The sequence below is a fragment of the Anolis sagrei genome, chromosome 4 (genome assembly GCF_037176765.1).
Source record: "Anolis sagrei isolate rAnoSag1 chromosome 4, rAnoSag1.mat, whole genome shotgun sequence".
Lineage (NCBI taxonomy): Eukaryota > Metazoa > Chordata > Lepidosauria > Squamata > Dactyloidae > Anolis > Anolis sagrei.
In genome coordinates this window covers 54,316,277-54,343,221 of record NC_090024.1, presented here as the reverse complement: position 1 = coordinate 54,343,221, position 26,945 = coordinate 54,316,277, and the positions used below count along the sequence as shown (strand labels likewise).

The window sequence follows — 26,945 nt, the reverse complement described above, 5'->3', positions numbered from 1 at the left end:
TATACTGTATATTATACAACACACGCACACATACAATCAATAGATTGTATTTTATTGATGCATAGGCTATTTAATTCCTTAGGAATATGTCTCTGTGGCTGGTTAAATGATATGTGGTAAGTGGTTTTATGCCTTATATGCAAAAAAAAAAAAAGCAATATATAAGAAAATGTCAAGATAAGGAGAATTGTATGTTCTTTCCCCCAAAAAGATGTGTACTACTTTCTTTATATTGTATTAATAACCTAAAAAATATTAATATGGCTGCTCATTCTTCCATGTTAATTATCCTAAAATTCCAATGCTTACTGCTTAAGTGGAGTGTGATGCTAAATCTCCTAGTTAGGACTAGACAGAAGATGGGAACCCAGTTTGGGAACCCAGGTTACCAGAAGGTGGGAAGAGTGACCTTTCCACAGATAAAGGTTAGCTACCAAAGAAAAAGAAACCTTCACCCCTTAGACTAGAGCAAGCATGAGCAAACTTCAGTTTACCGGCTGTTAGGAATTGTGGGAGTTGAAATCCAAAACACCTGGAAGGCCAAATTTACCCACGCTTGGACTAGAGGGATATGGTACAGAACCATGCCATACCAAACTTTTTACAAGGAAACTTACATTATGTACATGTATGTTTTGTTCTACATTATATACATGTATGTTTTATTTTTACAGATTTATCTGAATTGTTTTTTAATACTAATGTTGTTTAACACTTTTAATATTTGTATATTATGCATATAATTATGTCCCAGCATTGAATGTTTGCCGTTTGTATGTTGTGCTCCGTCCTGAGTCCCCTTCGGGATGAGAAGGGTGGAATATAAATGTTTTAAATAGATAAATAAAATAAATATTGTATATTTTCCGGGCTTTATGGCTATATGATTCCGGCCATGAAAGCCTTCGACAATAAATATTGTATATTTTAAATTGTATTGTAATGCTTTTAATGTTAGCCGCTTTGAGTCTCCTTATGGAGAGAAAAAGTGGGATATTAAAAAAACATAATAATAATAATAATAATAATAATAATAATATCCAAAATTGGGGGGAGGGGCTCATGCAGTGTAAGTAAGTAGCTATTAGAGTATTCTTTTCCACTGATGAATGGCAGCAGCTAGACAGCACTGAGGTACACTTCTACAGCTACTCAGGGACTGAGGAGATGAAACTCTGTTTAGTACAAGCATGGGCAAACTTTAGCCCTCCAGCTGTTTTGGACTTCAACTCCCAAAATTTCTAACACTGAAGTTTGACCATGCCTGCTCTAGTAGCCTTCAGTTGCTGTTGCACAATCAAAAAAAGGACCTCCGGTACAATCAAACCACAGGAAATGAGGCTGGATGACCATCTGTTAGGAGTATTTGATTATATATTCTTGCAGGAAGTTGAACTCGCTGGCCTATGAGGTCTCTTCCAGCACTATGATTCTATTATTCTGTATTTTCTAAGAGCAGAAAATATTAGATGGCAACACTGTAGGGATAGAGAGAGTCTGAATTTTTGTTTTCTCTGCAAAGCTTTTCCTTTTGACATATTGGGAGTGACAATATTCTACATTCTTTGGATTAGATAAGAAATTGGCTGGTTAAATAACATATGACCATTTCATTAAACACTGACTCAGTCAACTGTCAAAACTTTGGTAGCTACCTGAAAAATCCAAAACAGGATGATTAGGTTTCCTGTAACACTTTAGATTTTAGACAACTTGCCATCCTACATATATATTTGGCATGATACACACACACACAAAATCACTTATCTCAATGTAGCTAAAATATGGAACAATTGGTGACCACCAATACCTGCATCATTCTTGGACTAGGGGTGCAAGTACACTGTAAAACTAATGCTGTCTGACACTACTTTTATAAAGCCTTTAGTCTTCTCTGCAAAAGAATATCAATGCCTCACCAAACTACAGCTTCCGCGATTCCATAGCATTTAGCCATTGTAGTTATTAGACCTATCCATCCAAGCTGCTCCTGAGCCCCCTGCACTTTATATTTGCAACTGCACTTTATGAGGTGGGAGGTGTTGAAGGAGGCTGGAGGGAATTAGAGATTGCAGGGTGGGGGGGGGGGGATGGAAGAATGGAGAACAAAGCTAGCTAGTACTGCGGAGCTATTACACCAGAAAACAATGTTGGGACCTTGAAATTAGGGCAGAAGAATGGGGCATGTTGGGTGAGGGAGGAGGTCCAGTGGTTGAGGAGCCCCCATAGAAGTAATATCGGGAAGGGGGAGAAACAGGAAAGGGAGACCACCACTTCAGCCTAGGGAAAGAGAGAGAGTTCTTATAGCTGTAAAATGGTCTCCTGACATGGCAAAACTGAGTACCCAGGTTAGCAGTCCCTCTGGATTAAGGGTTGTGCTGTTGAATGCTAGATCTGTAAATGGAAAAACAGCCATCATTCAGGAGTTGATTCTGGATGAGCATGCAGATCTGGCGTGCATTATGGAGACCTGGATTGGATGAGACTGGGGGGTGGTGCCGTTAATCTCTCTCAGCTTTGTCCAACAGGCTACTCTGTGTAGCGCCAACCAAGATCTGGAGGGTGGGGAGGTGAGGTCACAGTGGTTATAAGAATTCCATCCCCCTGACCAGGTGCCCCATCCCACAGTCTACCACGTTTGAGGATGTCCATCTGAGGGTTGGTGACCGGGACAGAATATGGATTCAGCTAGTGTACCAAACACCCCACTGCACTACAGTCTCCCTGCCTGAGCTAGACAGGGTGGTCTCAGGTCTGATTCTGAAGTCCCAACAATTTGTAGAACTGGGGTACTGCAATGTCCATGTGGAGACCATCTTGTCAGGAGCGGCTCAGGACTTCATGGTCACCATGGGGCTGTCCCAATTGGTATCTGGCTCTACCCACTCTCTGGAATGGGGAGATGACTAGGGCTGTAGACATTATTGCTCCAGAACGTCCCCTCTCAAGTAACAGAGTTAAACCATATCCTTGGTTTAAGGAGGAGTTAGCAATGCTGAAGCAAATGAAGAGGAGACTAGAGCGTGTGTGGCGTACTAGGCACAATGAGTCAAACCAAACTTGGCTATGTCTTTAATTAATGGCATATGCTGTAGCAATCGACACCACAAAAAAACCTCTTTGCGGCTAGCAATGGTCCTGAACATATAGGTACTCCTAGATCCACCTCCATCACTGTAAGCTTAGCTGGACTGTCAGCTTCGAGTGGTTTGCTACCTACAATCTATCAAGGACAGAGGTAACCTATAAATAGTAGTCCATGCACTGGTAACTTTCTTGTTAGACTACTCGAACACATTCTTTGTGGGGTGGTCTTTGATGATAATTGAAACCTTCCAACTCGAGCAAATTTCAGTAGATATACTGCTTACCAGGACATAATATAGGAACCATAAGTCCAATTTTATGAGGCACTAATATTCCACTAGTTATTAATATGCTTCTATTCAAAATTAAAAGCATCGACAGCAACATACACACCTCAAAATGGATTAGGTTGTTAGCAGATCACTTGAAGCAAAATGCTACTTTAAAAAGATACGTGAGACTATGATTAATCTATATTCTTCAGAGATCAATAGCTGCATCAGCAGAAGAGAACTGATAGTTCCAATAGTGAAAAATTATCTAGTGATGCAGAAATATTGGAAGGGACATTACTGGACAGAAGTAGTAGAAAGTAAAACTGACAAGAGGATCTCTTAGAAATAATGGTAGTGGCACTTTAATTAATGCTTTTTAATACTGCATAAAAAGCAGCACTAATAAACCACTTATGAATGCATTTTACTTTGAAAATCATATGATGAGACAATCCAAAATGAAGCAAGCGATAGGGGCTAGAAGATGAAACTGTTCAATCAGAAGGCACACAATCAAATATCGGGAAAGAGAAAAGTACTCACTAAAAATTGACTCACTGAATTTTTTGAAGCCAATAATTTGTTCATTGCAAATATACACTTCAGGAAGTTGAACAAAAGATTATAAACACAAAAATAACCAAATGTCCAATAACCAATTGAAATGGAGTATATAATAGGATGCAAAAGTAAATAAGTTCCATTCACTCTACAAAAAAAAAAAACCCAGATCTGGAGCTGATTGTGCCAAAGACTATGAACTGCTAATCTCAAAAATTAAAGTAGTGTTAAAAAAACATGTAATCAATCAGTGTACAAAAATATAATATACAGAACATATCTGAAGAATTCAAAGGATATATAAAGAACAGATTTGCAATCTTAAATGTAATCGATCACAAATCAACATAAATGTGGATTGATATTAGGGACATTATAAGGGAAAAATCTGGAAAAAAAATGTAGTCAAAAGGAATGAAAAGCCTCAATGGGTGACTGATGAAACTCTTGAGTACAGATTAGGATCACAATCTTGAATCCTACAGGTCAGCAACTTGTATATGGCTGTTGTTGTGTGCCTTCAAATCATTTCTGACTTATGGCAACCCTAAAGCAAATCTACCTGTCTTTGTCTTTCTCTGAGACTGAGTGAGGGTGGCTTGCCTAAGATCACCGCATTTACTGCCCTGATCAAATGAAAGCAAGACCAAATCAGGAGCAATATGGTCCCAACCAAGTTTATACTGACATATTGGCAATCGAGGCATTTACTGTCCAAACACAGCCCTGACCACTGCCAATATCAGTTCAGAAGTAGTAAAATGTTATCTCCTCAGACAAGCCTTTCTTGGAAACACAGCACCAAGACTTCGTTGCAGAACTTTGTTCAAATTCTGAAAATATTTATTATTATTATTATTATTATTATTATTAACTTTATTTGTACCCCACTAGCATCTCCCGAAGGACTCGATGCGGCTTACAAAGGCTTTTTAAACAATTGTGCAATTTTCCATGTCTGCATGAAGAAAATTAATTATTTGGAATAATGATATGCAGAATCCAAGAACCTGAAAATGACATACAAAAAGGACAGGCAGCCCAGATTGAAAGATTGAAACTGTGAAACATCAAACCCTTAATCTTATATAGAGTCTTGATTTATAATATTTTCTATATGAAGCTATAGATAACAGAGACAAAAGAAGCATACTGCCTTGATTGGTCATGGACAGCCCCAATTAATCCTCTGTTGTCCCACAGCCGCTTTCAAAATGTCTGTTGTTCTTTCCTCCTGCCACTTTCCACTTTGATCCTCAGATTGTTGCAATTGGTGCAAATGGAGTTCAAAATTCAGTCATAGTCTATACACAATTCAACTGGGCAAAGGAGAGGTTGGAACAATCATGCCTTTCCCATTAGTTCAGCCAAAAGCAAACTGCTGTAGGTTCTTTTAGCTTGTATGTTCATAACTTTTGCTATTTTGTCCACACTCTATTTATTAGACATGTGCCCTATTTTTTTCTGTAAAATGCTTGAGAGTATGAATGAGATCTTAATATGGAATTGCCAAACTACATGATTCCTAGTTTGCCTTGCCCTTCATATAAGTTAGAACATCTTATATACTGAAGAGTGCACTATATTTGAGGAAGCCAGGGGAAAGGGGGGGTGTCCAAACAACATTTAGCTACAGTCCTGTAGTCAAGAGTAGAGCACAACCATGGACCTCCCAGATCTCCTGTGAGTATGCCGAATTACAGAACTCCAGACTGATGAAACCTGGGCACCTCAATCACAGCCTCCTCCAGTCACTAAACAGCCATGGGCACACTTTGGAGCATAGAAGCTGCCTTCTGGTAGGAAGAGAAGGTAACACACAATTGGGTATTGAATACAACCTTCCACAGTATCCCAAATATACTGTACTCTGGTAGGAACCCATGTTACACCAATGTATATCACCAGCAGGATTCCAATCTCAGCTGAGGTCTAGAGCAAAAATTGCTACATAGAAACATAGAATCATAGAGTTGGAAGAGACCTCATGGGCCATCCAGTCCAACCCCCTGCCAAGAAGCAGGAATATTGCATTCAAAGCACCCCTGACATACTGGGACAGAGATGTATGTTTCATTCAACCTGTCTGCTCCCACTACACATCAGGTGTATTGGAAGAAATTGTACTATCCAAATGCTGAACCATGATCCAATGTCCAGCTCAGTCAACTTCTGCACATTGCCAGAGACTATGACTTCCCATGTGTGTTTTTTTAAATTATTATATATTGGGCTTTCGTACAGATCTAATGGGTGTCTATTATTATATGTTTGAGTTAATTAATTAGATCTTTGGTTCTGAGTAAAGGAGACTAAAGGCTCTATGCCAGGCCTACACAACCTGTGGCCTTTCAGGAGTTTTGGACTTTAGCTCTCAAAATTCCTGACCAGTGGACAAGCTGGCTAGGGCTTCTGGGAGCTGGAGGCTCAAACATTTGGAGGGCTGCAGGTTGTGCAGACCTGCTCTAAGCAATCCTTATTGGTTTAATTAAAAAGTGGAGAGGAAATAGTTAAATCTACCTACATTGTGTCTACTTCTACTGTTTTTCTCTTGTGGAAACCAGCAAGTCCAAGTAAGAGATCTTCCCCTATACACTATTGATGTGGATCCTGATCTTTGCATAGAATTGGTTTTAATCAAGAATCCAAATCTTCAGAACAGAAAAATGTTTAAAGCTAAGCATTTTCCTTTAGGTTTCTAGACATTTTAAAAATATTTGGGGTGGGGAGAAGAAGCAGCTAGTGTTCTTCTTTTGTGGCTAGAAATATATGGGTTTTTTATTTTTAGAAAATATTAATGTTAGGCGTAAATCAGATGCAGGTGCCATGTTAACTGCAAAATGATGCCCTGGGGAAAGAAGGAAAATCATATATAAATTGATATATAAATTGATATGATTTGTAATCATCTAGTAAACAGAACTGGGGAGGTAGTTCCATGAAAATAACTTCTCGTTGTGCTTCAGCAGTGAAAAACGGGAAATTTGCTGTCATGAAATATTAGGAGAGAGATTAAAAATAAAACTGCAAGTATAAAATTGTTATAGAAACGTGCAGTGTATCTAAATTTGGAATGCCGCATGTTTTTCATGGTACCTTAAATAAAAGATGATGATGTAGAATGGAAAAAAATACAAGAATGAATCTTAAACAGTGGATGGAATGCCAACCACATTCTGAGCATTTTTGCAGATAAGTGGCCTAGAAATATTGTAAGAAGACTTGAACAGAACTTTTTTAAAACAAAAAAACTGAAAGGCTAATAGCAACCACACCAAAATTATAGAAAACATCTAATCATTTCTAAACAATGGAAGAATGACTGAGGGAGAAAGGTGATCACATGAAGATTGCAACATATCTGGAAACATATCAAGGGGCAAAATGAAGAGGTAGGAACAAAAAAAGAGGACTGAAGGTCTGTCATTAGATACTCAGTACTGTACTGGCAGTCCCCAAGTTATGAACAAGTTAAATTCTGTAAGTTTGTTCTTAGATTGAATTTGTTTGTCAGTCAGAACAGGTACATTTTTATTGTAACTCCATCCAAATATATATAAGCTTTGGATGGCATAGGGAAGGGTTAATACCCTGTGGTGTTTGTTTTGATGTCCGTGCCCTGTTCAGATTTTACTTCATTTTCTGTCCCTGTGATAATTGGATTTTGAAAAAAATGGCTTGTTGTGGAAACAAAGATTGGTGAGAAAGCTTCAGTGAAGTCACCTTTTCACCATGATAACTCTTTCAGCAGTGAATTTCCCTTCCTAAGGATAGATTTTTTTCACTTCCTGTTGTCTCAACCCCATTCTTAACTATGAGTCATTTGTAAATCAAATGTTTATAGGTTCTTGTGGGTTTTTTCGGGCTATAGAGCCATGTTCTAGAGGCATTTCTCCTGACGTTTCGCCTGCATCTATGGCAAGCATCCTCAGAGGTAGTGAGGTCTGTTGGAAATAGGAAAATGGGTTTATATATCTGTGGAATGACTGGGGTGGGGCAAAGAGCTCTCCGCTGAAGCTAGGTGTGAATGTTTCAGCTGGCCACCTTCATTAGCATTTGAAGGCCTGGCTGAGCCTGGGAAAATGTTCTGTTGAGAGGTGTTAAGATGTGCCTGGTTGTTTCCTCTCTGCTGTTTTGCTGTTGTAATTTTAGAGTTTTTTAATACTGGTAGCCAGATTTTGTTCATTTTCATGTAGTCTGCAGTGCCTTTCATGTTCCTTGATGCGTGTCTGGGCGCTGCATTTGGTGGTCCCTATGTAGACTTGTCCACAGCTGCATGGTATACGGTAGACTCCTGCAGAGGTGAGAGGATCCCTCTTGTCCTTTGCTGAACATAGCAATGAACCAGCCTGGACACAGCATATTATTTGAGAACACAGAAATGCTGGACCACACCAACAACCACCATGTCAGACTACACAGAGAAGCCATTGAAATCCACAAGCATGTGGACAATTTCAACAGAAAGGAAGAGACCATGAAAATGAACAAAATCTGGCTACCAGTATTAAAAAAACTCTAAAATTACAACAGCAAAACAACAGAGAGGAAACAACCAGGCACAGATTAACACCTCCCAGCAAGAGATTTTCCCAGGCTCAGGCAGGCCTTCAGATGCTAATGAAGGTGATCAGCTGAAACATTCACACCTAACTGCAGCAGGGAAGAGCTCCTTGCCCCACCCCAGTCATTCCACAGATATATAAACCCATTGTCCTAATTCCAACAGACCTCATTACCTCTGAGGATGCTTGCCATAGATGCAGGCGAAACGTCAGGAGAAATGCCTCTAGAACATGGCTCTATAGCCCGAAAAAACCCACAAGAACCTAGTGATTCCAGCCATGAAAGCCTTCGACAATACATCAAATGTTTATAACTCGGGAACTGCTGTATCATTATCACCACCAGCATATCATCATATCCCTATACATTTGGTCATTTTAGTAGTATGATGACAACGCAATAACGGTGAGAATAAGGGAAATATAGAAAGAACAATGTAATTCATCCTGGAAAGAAGTGATGAGCGGAGTGCCGCAGAGTTCCGTCCTGGGCCCGGTCCTGTTCAACATGACTTAGATGAAGGGCTAGAATGCATGATCATCAAGTTTACAGATGACACCAAATTGGGAGGGATAGCCAATACTCCAGAGGACAGGAGCAGGATTCAAAACGATCTTGGCAGATTAGAGAGATGGGCCAAAACTAACAAAATGAAGTTCAACAGGGACAAATGCAAGATACTCCACTTAGGCAGAAAAAACAAAATGCAAAGATACAGAATGGGGAACGCCTGGCTCGAGAGCAGTACGTGTGAAAAACATCTTAGAGTCCTCGTGGACAACAAGTTAAATATGAGCCAACAATGTGATGTGGTGGCAAAAAAAAAAGCCAATGGAATTTTGGCCTGCATCAATAGGAGCATAGTGTCTAGATCTAGGAAAGCCATGCTACCCCTCTATTCCACCTTGGTTAGACCACACCTAGAATATTGTGTCCAATTCTAGGCACCACAATTGAAGAGAGATATTGACAAGCTGGAATGTGTCCAGAGGAGGGTGACTAAAATGATCAAAGGTTTGGAGAACAAGCCCTATGAGGAGCGGCGTAAGGAGCTGGGCATGTTTAGCTTGAAGAAGAGAAGGTTGAGAGGAGATATGATAGCCATGTATAAATATGTGAGAGTAAGTCACAGGGAGGAGGGAGCAAGCTTGTTTTCTGCTTCCCTGGAGATTAGAACGCGGAACAATAGCTTCAAACTACAAGAAAGGAGATTCCATTTGAACATGAGGAAGAACTTCCTGACAGTGAGAGCTGTTCAGAAGTGGAACTCTCTTCCCCAAAGTGTGGTGGAGGCTCCTTCTTTGGAGGTTTTTAAACAGAGGCTAGATAGCCATCTGTCAGGGGTGCTTTGAATGCAATATTCCTGATTCTTGGCAGGGGGTTGGACTGGATGGCCCATGAGGTCTCTTCCAACTCTATGATCCTATGATTCTATGATTCTAGGCTGCATCAATAGTATAGTGGTGAGATTGAGGGAAGTAAGAGTACCACTCTATTCTTCATTGGTCAGATCTCATCTGAAATATACAATTCAAGAAAGATATTGACATGCTTAAATGTGTCCAGAGAAAGGTGATCAAAATGATCAAAGTTCTTAAAACTGTTCACTATGAGGAGTGTCTTAGAAAGCTGGGTATAAAGAAGAAAGGGTTAAGAGGTGACATAGTTCCACCAAATGAAACCTCAAGAAGACATACAATTATACACTATAGACATACAATGGCTATAGTGAACATTTACATATCATGAAGAAAATGAGAAAATACTTCTCCTCCCAAAAGAGTACAAGATTAATATAAGAATGATGCAAATGAGGGAAATTCATTCCAACTAAAATTTATTTATTTATTTATTTATTTATTTGCAGCGCTTCTATCCTGCTCTTTTCAGCCCAAAGGCAATTCAGGGTGGTGTAAAAACTAGCAAAAATTAGATGCCACAGCATACATATGACAATTAAAAACAGTAAAAACACAAAATAAAACCCATATAAAAATCAATTAAAACTATAATAATGAATGTCTTCCAGTTGAACACCTTGTCTGTTCACATCGTTTAGACAACAGGTACATGTTGCTGTAGTGGGAAGCCTGTGACTACATGACATTGTGTTTGCTTATTGCAATGTTCTGGTGCTAAACACTGACTGGAAGTCCTATTGATTTCAGAGTAAATTTGGACTTGACATCCATTGAAGAGAGGATACTCTTAAATATAGAAGTGCAGTAAAACAGCTCTTAGGACAGAGAGGACTAAACTCTATAAAGAAGCAAGTAGGTCTACCTTACTCAGAAATGTGTGGCTGGATTTTCACACACATTTTCCACTTTAAAATTTAGATAGTGGATTTGCAATCCCCAGGGCTACCTACCCTAAAGCTCAATCTGGGAGGGAAGAGTGGAGAGTAAGGATGTTTCATTTGGGTTACTCCTAATAATAGAATCACTAGGTCTCATGGCTGGGTTTGGGTTACTCCTAACTATAGAATCACTAGGTCTCAAGATCTATGCCTACTAGACTTTAGGTTTTCACAGTGTTCTTGCTTTTTATTATGTTGCTCCATGAATTTGATAACTCAGACTCAACAGGACTAACAGGTATGACTTTTCCACTTTATAGATATAAGTGGGATTTTGATTAGGTGGCCTTTGAGATACTATAGAAACAACAACCATGGATGCAGACTTAATTTCTTTTGTAAGATTTTAGTAGTCACCACTTTCAAATCAAATGCTACACGGAAAAGAGTAATATAAAAATACCTTTCCAAAGTAAAGTTTTTACTGTAAAATATTTTGCTAATGAGAGCTGCAAATGTGTGAAATTTCTGAAAGCATCAATGTAAATAAGAAAGAGAGAAAGAGAGAAACAATAAACTGACATCTGAATGTGAAATCCAATGCCCTGAAAATGTGCTTCTTCATTTTTCTAGAGATGCCTGGTAATGTGATTTTTGTGCCTTCTCATTATTATGCAAAGCACAATATAACACAGGACTAAAGCATAATCTTCCCATATTTATTTAATATAATTTCACTTCACAGCTTGATCGAAGGCCAGAAAAGCTAAAGTGGTAGTTATATAAAATCTGTTGAGGGCATGAAATAACTCTTTTCATGGAATTGATTTGATAGGGTAATTTTTAAAAAAATGACTTTTCGCCTAACATAAATTTATTAAACAAATCTTTAAGAGGTTAACTGATAGAAAGCAATTTAACTGCAACAGAGTTTCATCAAGGCCAACAACTACCTAGAGTCTACTAGTATGTTTACATTATGATATTGGGAGTAATGAGAAATTTTAAATACATACATTTCAATTAATTCTCCACTCACGAACTGAATATGTTCAGCATGCTTACATTTGTATGTAACAGAATGCCCCAAATCCTTTAATAAGGAAGGGCATGCATGATGAAGCTCAGAGCATCCTGCCTTTCTTTAAATTTACACGGTCACACTTTTAACATGGTTCATCACTGGTAGTTTGTGCCACTTTACCTCAGTTATTTTATTTAAAATATTAAATGAGATGACAGAGGACTAGTCAAGTCTGCTTCTGCTAAACTGGGATAGTCAGAGAATTGGACAGACTTTAAGCCTGAGAACATTCTGCATATCTGCAAAGCTAATTTTCCTTAGGTAAGCATCTCATGTACAAGGACTATCTAGAAATTTTCCAAAAATATTGTATATGTGGAAATTTATTTCACATTTTACTGAGATACATACCAAGAAAACATGTACATTTTTTTTCTGCTAGTGTTTGTGAATTCAGGGGGATGGAGAATCTTTTTCACTACCCTTCTGCTTAAAGTAGCTAAAACCTCTGAAACAGAGTTGAGATTTTATGTAACTACCTCTTTGTGATATAATTCTTCTGTTTCAAGAAGGACTTTGGTGCTTGTTTAACTCTCTGATTTATAATCCAACATTATTTTATAGCAACAAAGGTTATTAAACTTTCCATGTGTTTAAGAGAAGGTTTCCCAGAAGAAAATGGCTAGGGATCAGGTGAATACAAAACATAGGAATGGGGGCAAGAAGCTTCATTACTTGTTTGGGACTCTTTTTTATTGACTTTTCCTTCTTTTCTTTCAAATACATTTTTGTATAGGGTTCATGTAGCAAAACAGCAAAAGAAAGAGAGAAGGGATCTAGCACATGAGATTGTATTTTTTTTTAAAAAAGTGATATATATCAACTGAAAATACATCACAAACAAACAATCAATATAGAGCATGCCAGAAAGAACCAATTGCCACTGCTAACAGTAAGTAAGAAAGATGATGAAGAAGGGGGAAGTTGATAGTAAGAAGTTATGGGGCACCCCATTGGCTCCCAAAGACAACCCCATTGAGTTGTCTTTTTTTAAAAAAAAGTTCCCAATTTCAGTGAGATTGTCATTACTTGATACATGCAAATTAATGTCATCATCTCTTTCCAATCAACCAACAGGAGGGCATTTTAGAAAAAGGCTAGGTGTTAGGTGAGTTTTGAATGGAAGCTCCACCAGTAGAGTGTTTCCCATAATTTGAAGCACTGTCCCTGATCACACAAGAATCAAATCTAGTAGTCAATTGTATGGACAGTTCACAATGTTAGGAGATACGATCCCATAAGCAATACATTTTGTATGTTTATGCAACACCACACTCATTTGGAGGCACATCTTAGCCAGCAATGCCGTTCTTCTGGCATATCTGAAATTGACTGGCAGAAATCTTTTTCTGCTGACAGGAGGACACTTCTTTCTGCAGAAAAAGCTTGTGCTTAATCTTTAACCTCTACACTTTGCACATCTTTGCAAAGTCAGACAAACCTTGCCCAGAATGTCTCTGAATTTCTGACCAGTATATACTAAAATAGTATTTAGTATCCATGGTAATCCTGGTAACCCAATTTTACTCTCCTATTCCTTTTCTACAGCTTTATAAATAGAGGATTAAAACCTGCAGTAGAAAATCCCCAGAAGACTTGACATCTAATGGCATTTTAAACACTTGTCTTTTTCAGGAAAGACTCACTCTATCGTTTCCTAACATGAAACAGGATAATCTTGACGGCTCAGTGCTTGTAGAAAACTCAAGCATTCTTCATTATTTCATTCATCCTTGTTGTAGGAAAGAGTGAACTAATTATCATTAAAAGTGAGCAATGACTAGGAGGCAAGAAGAAGGGAGACAGAAACACATGCTTTCTAGGAAAACACTATCAATTCTACACCTACTGCATGGCTAGGATATAAAATATTTGTGTTTGTGTGTGTGTGTAATACATAGAGAGTAATTCCCAAAATTGCCATTGATCTCAGATGTAATAGAATCTGTCTCTCCTCCTTTCTCATAATTACTAATTTAAATATCAGTTCCATTCGTTTCCCATCTGTTTCTACATTCACTTCTACCTGTGGTTCTCAACCTTTGGCCTTCCAAGTGTTTTGAACTTCAACTCCCAGAAGTCCCAGCCATTTTACTAGATGCTAGGAATTGTGGGAGTCAAAGTCCAAAACACCTGGATGACAAATGTTTGAGAACCATTGACTTCTACAACCACAATGTAAATTATAGGGGTGATGCAGAAACATGATATATATATTCAATTTTATCATATTTATTTACTGTATTGTTATAAGTGTTTTACTTAACATTATATAGAGCATAATCAAGTTTTATTACACCTAAGAGCTAATCAATAAAATTTATTACTACTTCAACCACAACCTTTTTTCTTTGTCCAGGCCAGTGCTAGACAGGACTTGGCTCCATCTAGAAACTTTCTGGGCTCATCTGCAGGCAAAGGCAAATGCAACTGCTGCCCACTGTAGGATCCAACAGTTTGAGCTTACCTATTTGATTCTCCACAATGGCTGTCATACCTACTTATCTACTTGTGCCAAAGTAATTTGACAGCTGGAAAGACCCAGATCTTTCAGAAGACCCTGTTTTTCCGGATGTGTGGATTGGGCCCAGGGATTATGTTGTGTGACTTCCAGTCCCAATCCATACAACTGTCCTTGAATTTTTGGGCTCCTGGAGCCTGAAAAATTCAAGACACCCCCCCCCTTCCACCCACCCCTTGAAAAGCCTTAAAAAGAAAAAAATACTTAGCCAATTGCCATGTTTCTACTGCCGGCCTTCTCCTGGCACGTAGAAATGACAGGCCAGGAGAGGGCTGGCAGCAGGGAAATGCCAACTGGTTAAGTATTTTTTTTTTCTTTTTAAGGCTTTGGGGGAGGGGGGTTGTTGGTGTGTGGGTGGATACCCCTAGGGAAAGCGCAGGGTTTTTTTTACTGGTTTGGGGACAGAAGTCCAGTCTGACCTGGGTTTTTAAAACCCGGATCAGACTGAACTTTTCCCGGGTCTAGGAACTGCCCCGAGAGGGCCTATCTCACAATATCTCCATGGCAACATGACTCTCTTGGTGGTACTTTCCTTCCTCCCTTCACCTCACACTAATGTTTCCTTTCTTTCCCAGTGACATCACAGAGGCCCTAGCAACAGCCACTCTTTCAGCTAGCAACATTCAATTCAATGACATCACAAAGGGCCACTAGATTATCACCTAGCAACAGCCATTGTGGTACAGACAGACAGATGGACAGACATACTTTGATTTTTATAGAGCGAGAGGTAAATGTAAATATAAATGTGAAAGCTAATTTTCCCCACTTTTAATGCAAATCTAATTGAATTAGATTTTTTAGGTTATTAATTATTAATTGAACACACACATTTGTATTAACTTCCCTGCCTCTGTTAATTTTAATAGATAAATTGAACTTTTGAGAATAGTGAACCTTGATATTGCTTACTCATAATTAATTAGTAATAAAACTACTATCTGTCTAAGAGTAGAACAGTGGTTCTCAACCTTTTTTGACCAGGGACCACTTTGACCAGGGTCCATTCTCCAGCATTAGTACCAAAAAGGTTACTAAGTTTTTGGTCAACTTTAGATTCAGTTTGGTTATTTGGGGTGCTGATTCAAAAAATTGTATTGGATAAATCACATCAGCTGTAGTTTCTTATAAAGAACATATGCCATTCAGTAGTTGACATCTGTTTGCCCACAGAAAATCATATTTAAGAAGCCTCAACACTATGAGAGGATTTTGCAAGACCAATTGCTCTTGTTGCAATGGTGTTGTAACAGTGCGGCCATGGACCATATTTTACACCTCCCTGAGTCGCCTTCAGGCTGAAAAGAGTGGGATAAAAATGCTGTAAATAAATAAATACTAAATTAGTTCTTGTGGACCATTGGTGGTCCACGGACCTCAGGTTGAGAACCACTGGACTGGAAGGAAGGTTAAGTTTCACCAAAGTGAAACTTAACTTCCAAATCTACAATGCTCTCTTTTTTCACTGTAAGTGAATATTTAAGCCTCATTGCTTACTATCATTCAGTTTATATTAGTATGTGAGGTTTTTTTTTTTTCATATTTCTTAATGCTTAACATCCAACTATTTTGTTTTTCACATTTGTATCCCATCCCATCCATATTATGGACCAAGATATGATGCTTAGAAACATGTCATTTTATTATCACAAAACCTTGAATTGCCCAAGATAACAAGTCAGCTTTATGGCAGAGCAGGAGCTTCAACTCATGTCTAATTCTAGATATTCCAGTATTTTAAATCCAACATTTAATACACGTTTCCTTCATGTGTGATTCTATATGGATTTCAAATGTGTGACATAAGAAATAAGGATGATTATTTTAATCATAACTTATTGTCATCTTAATACTCTTTCTTCCATCATATGCTAATGAAATGGCTGAAGTGTACCTCAGGCGAAAAGCATGTGCATATACCTATCAATGTCAGATGTTTATTAGATTACTAGCTTGGGGACCCGGCGTTGCCCGGGTTATTAGAGAAAGTGGGTAATGGCGGTTCTGTATGCCAAGTTTGGTCTTTATTGGTGTTTGGATAACGGCTGCATTATTTTCAGGAAGTGGGTGAAGGTACTTGAAGTCCCATCATCCATGGCCCATCCTCCTACAAACAGCAGCAGGATATAGAGTGGGTCACGGGGGCTCTGTGTGCCAAGTTTGGTCTTTATCAGTCATTAGATGAGGGTGGCAGTGGTGTCAGTAAGTGAGTGTAGAGTGGGTCATGGTGAGTCTGTGTGCCAAATTTGGACTTGATTGGTCATTAGATGAGGGTTGCAGCAATCTTGGGAAGGGAGTGGAGGTACTTGAAGTCCCATCATCCATAGTCTATCCTCCTCCAATCTGCAACAGCATGTAGAGTGGGTCATTGGGGCTCCGCGTGCCAAGTTTGGTCTTGATCAGTCATTGGCGAGGATTTCAGTGGTCTCAGAAAGTGAGTGAAGTTACTGCAAGTCCCATCACCCATCTCCAAATTTTTCCAAACAACACCAGGACGTAAAGTGGGTCATGAGAGGTCTCTGTGCCAAGTTTGGTCTTGATCAGTCATTGGATGAGGTTCGCAGAGATCTCAGAATGTGAGTGAAGGTACTGAAAGTCCCATCATCCATGGTCAACCCTCCTCCAAAACTGTAGCAATATGTAGAGTGGATCATGGGGGCTCTGTGTGCGAAGTTTGGTCTTGATTGGTCATTAGATGTAGGTTGCAGCAGTCTTGGTGAGTAGAGGTACTTGAAGTCCCATCATCCATGGTCTGTCCTCCTCGAAAGTGCACCAGGATGTAGAGTGGGTGATGGGGGCTCTGTGTGCCAATTTGGCCTTGATTGGTCATTGGATGAGGGTCGCAGTGGTTTCAGTAAGTGAGTAAAGATACTGCAAGTCCCATCATCCATGGTCCATCCCCCTTAGAACTGAATCAGGATGTAGAGTGGGTCATGAGTACTTTGTGTGCCAAGTTTGGGCATGGTCTGTGATTTGTAGGGGCTACAATGTTCTGTGAGAAGTGAATCAGGTGAAGGTACTGCAAATCCCATCATTAGTGGCCCACACTGCCCTAAAGCACACTGGAAGTCCCATCATCCATGGTTCGTTCTTCTCCAAACAGCATCAGGATGTAGAGTGGATCATGGGGGCTATGTGTGCGAAGTTTGGTCTTCATCGGACATTAGATGAGGGTTGCAGCAGTCTTGGGAAAGGAGTGGAGGTACTTGAAGTCCCATCATCCATGGTCTGTCCTCCACAAAAGTGCACCAGGTTGTAGAGTGGGTCATGGGGACTCTGTGTGCCAAGTTTGGTCTTGATCAGTCATTGGTGAGGGTCTCAGTGGTCTCAGGAATTGAGTGAAGTGACTGCAAGTCCCATCACCCATTGTCAAATTCTTCTAAACCGCACCAGGATGTAGAGTGGGTCATGCGGGTTCTCTGTGTAAATTGTGGTCTTGATCCATCATTGTTGGCAGTTGTAATGGTCTTTGGAAGGGAGTGTACGTATTGCAAGTCCCATCATCCATGGTGCATCCTCCTCCAAACCACAGCAGGATTTTGAGTGCGTCATGGAGATGCAGTGTGCCAAGTGTGGTCTGTATTGGTAATTGGATGAGGATTGCAGAGGTCTCAGGAATGGAGCGAAGGTACTGCAAGTCCCATAATCCATGGTCCATCCCCGGTCAAAGAACACCAGGGCGTAAAGTGGGTCATGAGAGGTCTACATTGGAAGAAGAGGGAAGATGGCTGCCTCTTTTGGGGCCTAGCTAGGAAAAGGCAAATTAGAAGGCCTGCAAGGATTTGGCAGAAGGGTCAAAGGAAGCCGAGGTGAGGGGGCTTTGGGGGCCAGAAATATTCAGAAGCATAAAAAGGCATCATTAAAAATATAATTATTGTTTTTCTCTGCTTTCATTGGAATAATGTAGTGCCATACCTTGTAGAAGGACAATGCTTTTTCAGATCACCCAGTCAGAAACTGCCTTCTTGGACATAATGTAGAAGAGGGAAGATGGCTGCATCTTTTGGGGCCTAGCTGGGAGAAGGCAACCTAGAAGGCCTGCAAGGACTTAGCAGAAGGCCAATCAGAAACCATATGCAAATTTCCTTCTCTCATGTCCCTGCAGCTGTCATTAACCCTCTTTGCCAACAGAGGGCCCTGTTGAGGTTGACCAATCAGAAATCATATGCAGATTTCCTTTCCCCTCTCAGCCACTTGAGAATCTTGGAACTTCCAGGCTCGCCAATCAGAGGCCATATGCAAATAGCACCACAGTGGCAGCCAATCAGAAAGCTGCCACAAACTCCTACCTACGTCCTCCCTCTGTCCTCCCTCGCCCACAAACACTCTCTTTTATTATATACTAGCTTGGGGACCCGGCGTTGCCCGGGTTATTAGAGAAAGTGGGTAATGGCGGTTCTGTATGCCAAGTTTGGTCTTTATTGGTCTTTGGATAATGGCTGCATTATTTTCAGGAAGTGAGTGAAGGTACTTGAAGTCCCATCATCCATGGGCCATCCTCCTACAAACAGCAGCAGGATATAGAGTGGGTCATGTGGGCTCTGTGTGCCAAGTTTAGTCTTTATCAGTCGTTAGATGAGGGTGGCAGTGGTGTCAGTAAGTGAGTGAAGGTACTGCAAGTCCCATCACCCAAAGTCCATCCCCTTTCAAACTGCAGCAGGACGTAAAGTGGGTCATGGGTGCTCTGTGTGCCAAGTTTGGTCTTGATCAGTCATTGGATGAGGATCACAGCAGTCTCAGAACATGGGTGAAGGTACTGCAAGTCCCATAATCCATAGTCTCCCTCAAACATCACCAGAATGTTGAGTTGGCCATGGGGGCTCTCTGTGCCAAGTTTGGTCTTTCTTGGTATTTGGATGAGTGTGGTTTCAGGAAGTGAGTGAAGGTACTGCAAGTCCCATCATCCATTGTCCATCCTCTTCCAAACAGCACCAGGATGTAGAGTCGCTCATGGGGGCTCTGTGTGCCAAGTTTGGTCTTGATTGGTCATTACATGAGGGTTGCACCAGTCTTGGGAAGTGAGTGGAGGTACTTGAAGTCCCATCATCCATAGTCTGTTCTCTCCCAAACCTCACCAGAATGTTGAGTTGGCCATGGGGGCTCTGTGTGCCAAGTTTGGTCTTCATCAGTCATTGGATGAGGGTCTCAGTGGTTTCACTGAGTGAAGGTACTCTAAGTCCCATTGTCCATTGTCCATGGTGCATCATCCTCCAAACCGTACCAGGATGTAGAGTGCATCATGGAGACCCGGTGTGCCAAGTTTGGTCCTTATCGGAAATTGGATGATGTTTTGCAGTGGTCTCAGGAATTGAGCGAAGGTACTGCAAGTCCCAAAATCCATGCACGATCCACAGTCAAACCTCACCAGGGCATAAAGTGGGTCATGAGAGGTCTATGTGCCAAGTTTGGTGTTCAGTCATTGTTGAGGGTTGCAGCAGTCTCGGAAAGCGAGTAGAGGTACTTCAAGTCCCATCATCCATGGCATGCCCTACTCCAAACCGTATTAGGATGTAGAGTGGGTCATGGGGGCTCTGTGTGCCAAGTTTGGTTTTGTTTGGACATTAGATGAGGGTTTCAGCAGTCTTGGGAAGGGAGTGGAGGTACTTCAAGTCCCATCATCCATGGTCTGTCCTCCTCGAAAGTGCACCAGGATGTAGAGTGGGTCATGGGGACTCTGCTTGCCAAGTTTGGTCTTGATCAGTCATTGGCGAGGGTCGCAGTGATCTCAGGAAGTGAGTGAAATGATTGCAAGTCCCATCATCCATTGCCAAATTCTTCCAAACCGCACCAGGATGTAGAGTGGGTCATGCAGGCTCTCAGTGTAAATTGTGGTCCTGATCCATCATTGTTGGCAGTTGTAATGGTCTTAGGAAGGGAGTTTAGGTATTGTAAGTCCCATCGTCCATGGTGCATCCTCCTTCAAACTGCACCTGGATGTAGAGTGCGTCATGGAGACTCAGTGTGCCAAGTTTGGTATTTATCGGTAATTGGATGAGGGTTGCAATGGTCTGAAGAATTGAGCAATGGTACTGCAAGTCCCATAATCCACGGTCCATCCCCGGCCAAACCACACCAGGACGTACAGTGGGTCATGAGAGGTCTATGTGCGAAGTTTGGTCCTGATTAGTCATTGGATGAGGTTAACAGCGGTCTCAGAATGTGAGTGGTGGTACTGCAAGTCCCATCATCCATGGTTCATCCTCCTCCAAACTGCAGTAGGATGTAGAGTGGGTGATGGGGGCTCTGTGTGCCTATTTCGGTCTGTATTGGGAGTGTTCTGACCCAGCCCCCTTTGGCCTTTCCTTTCCTCTCTCATCTCGGAATCTTGCATTTGAGGCTGGCCAATCAGAGACCATATGCAAATTTCCTTCTGTCATGCCCCGTTTCTGCCATGAACCCTCTTCTCCACCAGGGGCTCCTATTGAAGCTGCCCAATCAGAGACCATATGCAAATAGCACCACTGCGGCAGCCAATCCGAATGTTGGAACTTTCAGGCTGGCCAATTAGAACGCTGCCACATACCCCTTCCGCCCTTCCGCCCTCCGCCCTTCCTCTGTCCGATACAAACAAACACTCTTCTTTATTATATATATAGATATAGATATGGATATAGATTTTAAAAAACCCACTGGACCAACATCCCCAGAAGCAAGTATAGACTCTGCTTTCATTTAATTAATTCAGTGTCTGTAGTTTAACAAGACGAGTCTTTGATTATGTCCAACATTAGCAATGTTCCTATTCCTAATCACATTTGTTTGAACTAAACTCAACTGATTTTAAGCCCATTTCTAAACAATGATGAAAACATTTGCTATCTCATACTAATGTTGAAAAATCATGCAAAGCAGTAACATACACAGCAGCATTCAGTGATTCATTAAGGTAGCCTACAGTATTTTATTAATGAATATTAAAAGCACTAATATTATTCCTACTACCTGTTTTCAATTATTATAGACATTGGATTCCAGAGCCAAATATTTTTAAAGGCTACAATAGTCAGAAAGAACAGCAAAGAGTATCAGAATCCCATGAAATTTAAAAAATGTATTCATTCTAAATATAGCAACATATACGTCTTCTTTTCACAGTTGCTATTTAATTTCATAGCTCTAAATTTGTCTGCAAAGAGTATCTTGTTCCCAGTAATACAACAGAAAAAAGCAGGGAGGAAATATTTTTGGAAAGTTCAGTTTCTTAAAACAAACTTGGCAGCTTTAATACAAACAAATGCATACATACATATAAATGGTGAAGAACTTTAATCCCATCTTGAAATTATAAGGGTATTTATCTAGATTGCAAAATGGCATTCGGCATCACGTTTTTTCTCCAAATATTTCTCACCAGAAACTAAAAAACTGAAAAAAAAAATCATTTTAAAAAAATTGGTATTTCTAGTGTATTAACATATGAGTTGTAAGTATAAATAGCAGAGACATCTATGTGCCAGTTATTCTGCTATTTTCCTAACTTGGAAGCCCTTGAGCCTTTACAGTAAACATTTCACCTTCCTAAGCACTTACAATATCTTGTGAACATGGAAGCATCTTACCTTGCTTCCATTTTCTTTTGCCTCTTGCTCCATCTTAAGATCAGATACTAGGATGTTCTTGTACGTGTTCTTTCCATCACTGCTTTGGTCATCTAACCTGTATTCTGAAGTCAGCTGAGTAGAGAAGGGGCTGTCACTCAAGTTCAGAGGCTGGTCGTCCGGTTCCAGAGTTGTTTTTCCATTACTGTTGGCTTCTGCCATTTCCCTGCAGTGTGTTCCCCCTGAAGCACTGGAACTGTGTCCCGCAATCTCATTTCCGTTAACACTCTCTGCAGCCGAATCATCTATGAAACACAAGGATTGACAGATTTTCAAAGGTGTGACATCAACATCATCACTGCCTAAACAAAATACATACATACACACCACTACAGATCCAGTTTTGACTCACACAATATATCCAACCATGCAGCTGAAAGTGTCTATGTGATTGCTAGCCCTCTAATATTTGTCACATTAAGAACACTAAGTGAAACATCCACCAGAGGACAATGATTGATGACCTAGGCAGCAAGGAAAGGAATAATTCATCTTTCCAATTTGCATGTGACATCATGGCTCACTTGCTTAAAACATATCAAGCAAAGGACTTTTAACATGTTTCTATAAATTATAAAACACTACGACAGAGCATAAAACATGTAGAGTTGGATCCAAATTCTCCCTTCTTCTGATAAAAGGAGACTTTCTTCTGATAAAAGAATTCCTTCCATTTAGAAGAAAGAATAGAATGCGTATTGCTATATGCATTAGTGGAGCTGAACTTTTCAGAACATGATTTCTTCACATTGAAACACAGGTAGTTCCATGTGTTATCTAGGTGTAGGTGACTCTAGAATATATATTTTTTTATTTTACCAGCTATGCTATTAGGTGTGATGAATTCTATATATCTATATCTATAGAGAGAGAGAGCCTCTGCTATCCTTTTTTGTATATAAAATCAAAAGCTGAGGTGTATCCTATATTTTCTATCATGTGCAACTTATGTATTGGAAACACACTTCAGTAAGGCTTTAAATATGCTTTCTCCATATAAACATGAAATAATGGCATAAAGAATAGCATGGCAATTTATTCTCTAGATGTTACCTGGGTAACTAATTCCCACACATTTTAGTATGTTTCATCTTGGGACAATATATTTTATGGTGGAAAACAACTTTTCAAAGATCTGCTTTTTCTCAGATTTCCAAAATCCCCAACTCACAAGAAGGTTTCTCTGAAATAATTCAATTGATTATAAGCCACTTTTCAGCACTGGTTCTTTTTTGTAAATATAGTCAGTGCCTGTACAACTTTCCTGAAAATTTTCTTCCTATTTTGTTTCCCCTTTTTTCCCTGACCTGGATGTAAATTAGCTTATTAAAATTAAAAGACAAATATGTACTGGTGAAAATATTGAAAGGATTAAAAGCAATTTAAGAATATATTCATTGAAAAGAAATAGTATGGACAAAATAACACATTATTTAAAATGGCATCCATATATAGTCAATTCCCAAAGATTTGTTGAAACAGTCTTCCTATTGCCAAAAAGACATTATGGAAGAATCCTGAAAGTAACAGATGTTCCAGAGCTTAGGAGCAGCCCCAAGAAATCCATAACCCCGTTCAGCAGCTAATTCTATTACCTTTTAGCAATACTTTGATCTTACATTTATTTGTTTGTTTGTTTGTTTATTTATTTATTTAACTTGTATACCGCTACTCCTAATTTGGCTCGGAGCGGTTTACAGAAGCAGATTAAAACAATACAATTAGCTTTAAAATAACAATAAGCAGCGAGGATGGACATAGCCCCAAGTTGTGCACCCATCAAAAGCTTGTCGGAAAAGAAAAGTTTTACAGGCTTTCCGAAAAACAAGTAGGTCTTGGATGGTTCGAGTTTCAACTGGCAAGGCATTCCATAAATAAGGGGCTACAATCGAGACGGCTCTCAGCCTAGTAGATGACAAATTATAAGTCCGAATGGTAGGGACTTCAAGCAAATTTTGGTCTTCAGACTGGAGTAATCTCTGGGGTTCGTAGGGGGATAAGCGGGCCCTCAGGTACACCGGCCCCAGACCATATAAGGCCTTAAAGATTAATACCAACACCTTAAAAGTAATCCGGTACTCAATTGGTAGCCAGTGCAGCTGTTAGAGAATTGGGGTGATACGACACCTCGCCGGCAACCCAGCAAGAAGACAAGCTGCCGCATTTTGCACCAGCTTCAGTTTCCGGATCACTGACAAAGGAAGGCCAATGTAGAGGGCGTTACAGTAGTCAAGCCTCGAGATGACCATCGCCTGGATTACTGTAGCCAGGTCGTTCCTAGATAGGTAGGGAATCAGTCGTCTAGACTGATTTAGATGGAAAACGCACATCTGCTCACAGCAGAGACCTGGGCCTCCATTGTGAGCAGAGGGTCCAATAAGACACCAAGACATTTTACAGAAGATGACGGATGTAGTGTCTTGCCATCCAGGGTAGGCAGCTGGATCTCCCTCCCACCCGGATGGCCCAGCCAAAGGATCTCTGTCTTCGTTGGATTCACCCTCAACCTGCTGGCACGCAACCATCCAGTAACAGGCTCAAGGCACTGATGGAAATTTTCAGGTACGGAGTCCGGCCGGCCTTCCATCCTCAGAATGAGCTGAGTGTCATCAGCGTACTGGTAGCACTCAAGCCTAAAGCTTCTCACCAGTCTGGCAAGTGGTCGCATATAGATGTTAAATAACAGAGGAGAGAGGATAGCTCCCTGCAGGACCCCGCATATTAACGGAGACCTCTCAGAAACCATCCCTCCCCTCACCACACGCTGTCCCCGATTCTGGAGGAAGCAGGACACCCACTTAAGGGGTATCCCCCTAACCCAAGTCATGGCTAGGCAGTGGTCAGAACCGTATCAAATGCTGCAGTGAGGTCCAATAACACTAGCAGTGCTGATCTGCCTTGATCCATCTGGCAGTGAAACTGATCTGTGATGGCAACTAGCACAGTCTCCGTCCCGTGCCCACTATGAAAGCTGGACTGAAAGGGATCGAGTCCAGCTGTGTCATTTAGGAACTGCTGCAACTGTTCCGCTGCTGCCCTCTCAACCACCTTGCCCAGAAACGGAAGGTTCGAGACTGGGCGGTAGCTAGAGGGAACCGAACCATCTAAGTCTGGTTTCTTCAGCAGCAGAGATACCATCGCCTCTTTTAAACCCTCTGGAAAAACTCCTTGCTCAAGGAAGCTATTTCTTATATTCAACAGAGGTTCACGTAATCCCTCCAGGCAAGATTTTACTAGCCAGGAGGGACACGGATCGAGGGAGCAGGTGATCGGCCTAGTTGCGGTCATGATCCTATCGACAGCCTCTGCATCCAGCGGGGTAAACTGGTCGAGGATGGGCCCAGCGAGTGGCCACAGAGTCTCAAGTTCACTTACTGTATCAATCGTGGCAGGGAGATCCCGGCAGAGAATTGTCTGTGAAATAGCTCTGAAAAACCTCAGCAGAAGGTGCCAGATCATTATTGTTTGGGACGGAAGGGATTGTTGTCAGAGATCTAATAATCTTAAATAGTTGTGCTGGGTGTGAGCTCGCAGACATGAGCTCACAAACATGAGAGTTTACACATAACCAGTTTTGGTATATACACTTAGAATGCATCTACACTGACCTAATAAACCAAACCTGATCCTCTGTAGCATACATTAGATCAGTAGTGGTATAGGTCACAATGGCACTGTCCCAGATGCAGTGGAAGCAGGAGAGAGTCTCAACTGCCCAGAAGTCTTAAACACGGTTCAGCACTGCTGGACAGTCACCCTTATAACCCCTCACCATCCACCATGTTGTGATGTAGTTCCTAACATCACCTGGTCATGGGGAGATAAAGTGATGAGGGAGCAGTAGAGGAAAATGAAGAATTCCCCCTCCTCTGGAGGGAAGCCAGCCGGCAATACTTCCCCCCTATGGGATAAGGTAAGAGGTAATGTGAGGAGTGGGACAAACGGTTCCCCATGCCAGGCCCCACCAATTTGCCACAATCCATGGCAAATCCTCCCCTCAATGTGATGAGGTACTAAATATGTCAATTTGAAACATGAGTAAGAGAAATAAAGGATACTTAAATTAGGTTAAGGAATTTCTTAGGTATATAGAATGATAATATTTTAAAACTTTGAATAAAAATGCCAAACTCAGCTTTTTGAATGAGGGGGGGCTCAACCATTCTGAAAAACAACAGCTGTTTCTACAGTGAACAAATGTTACAAAGACATCAGTTAGGCCTGGGTAACAACGGAAAAAATTGTTTCTAAAATCGATTCGTTTTTGGGGGGTTTTTGCGTTTCGATTTTTAAAAGAATTCCGAAATTTTTCTTTTAAAAAGTTCGATATTTACGAAATTTCGTAAATGTTAAAAAAAATACGAAACAATAACGAAACAATTACAAAACAATAATGAATTGATTCGTTAATGGCGGACGCCACCGTGAAATACGCTAAAAAACCTCCAAATGGGACAGGGGGAACTTCTGAAGCTTCCCTCTCCCTCTGTTGTTGACTGTTGGTGTGATATTATAATTTTTTTTCACTAATTAAACAAAAAACAACTATAAAACTTGCCCCAGCCATGCGGAAATAATAACGAAACGACTTCAAAACGATAACGAAACGAATACATAACGAATCCGAAACAATTACGAAACGAATTTAAAAATTCGTTTCGTTTTTAAGTTGCTCCAGAATGGTTCGTTATCGCTTCGTTATAAAAAAATAACGAATTTTTAACTAATTACGAATTAACGAAACCGCCCAGCCCTAACATCAGTGAAATAGGCAGATACGATATTTATAGTAAATTAATAACCACAAGAAAAAACATCAAAGAAAATATGACAGGTTGGGAGCATCCTGATTGATTCTAGGACTGATTTTTTTCTCATTTGGGTCAATGCTGTAGCCTTACCTATGGATTGATGGTCTACATTGGCCATCTACTTTAGCAAGAGTCAAGAAGTG

The 26,945-nt window shown here is 40.5% G+C and overlaps 1 protein-coding gene across 5 annotated transcripts in view; it reads right to left on the bottom strand.

The window, feature by feature from the left end:
• The window catches only part of NOL4 (nucleolar protein 4), a 157,229-nt gene that overhangs the window by 26,752 nt on the left and 103,532 nt on the right, over positions 1–26,945 (bottom strand). For all 5 annotated transcript variants that reach the window (XM_060775244.2, XM_060775245.2, XM_060775247.2 and 2 more), the window contains one exon: positions 21,953–22,236. In XM_060775244.2, coding sequence (XP_060631227.2) covers positions 21,953–22,236 — 284 coding nt within the window. The remainder of the gene's footprint in view (positions 1–21,952; positions 22,237–26,945) is intronic.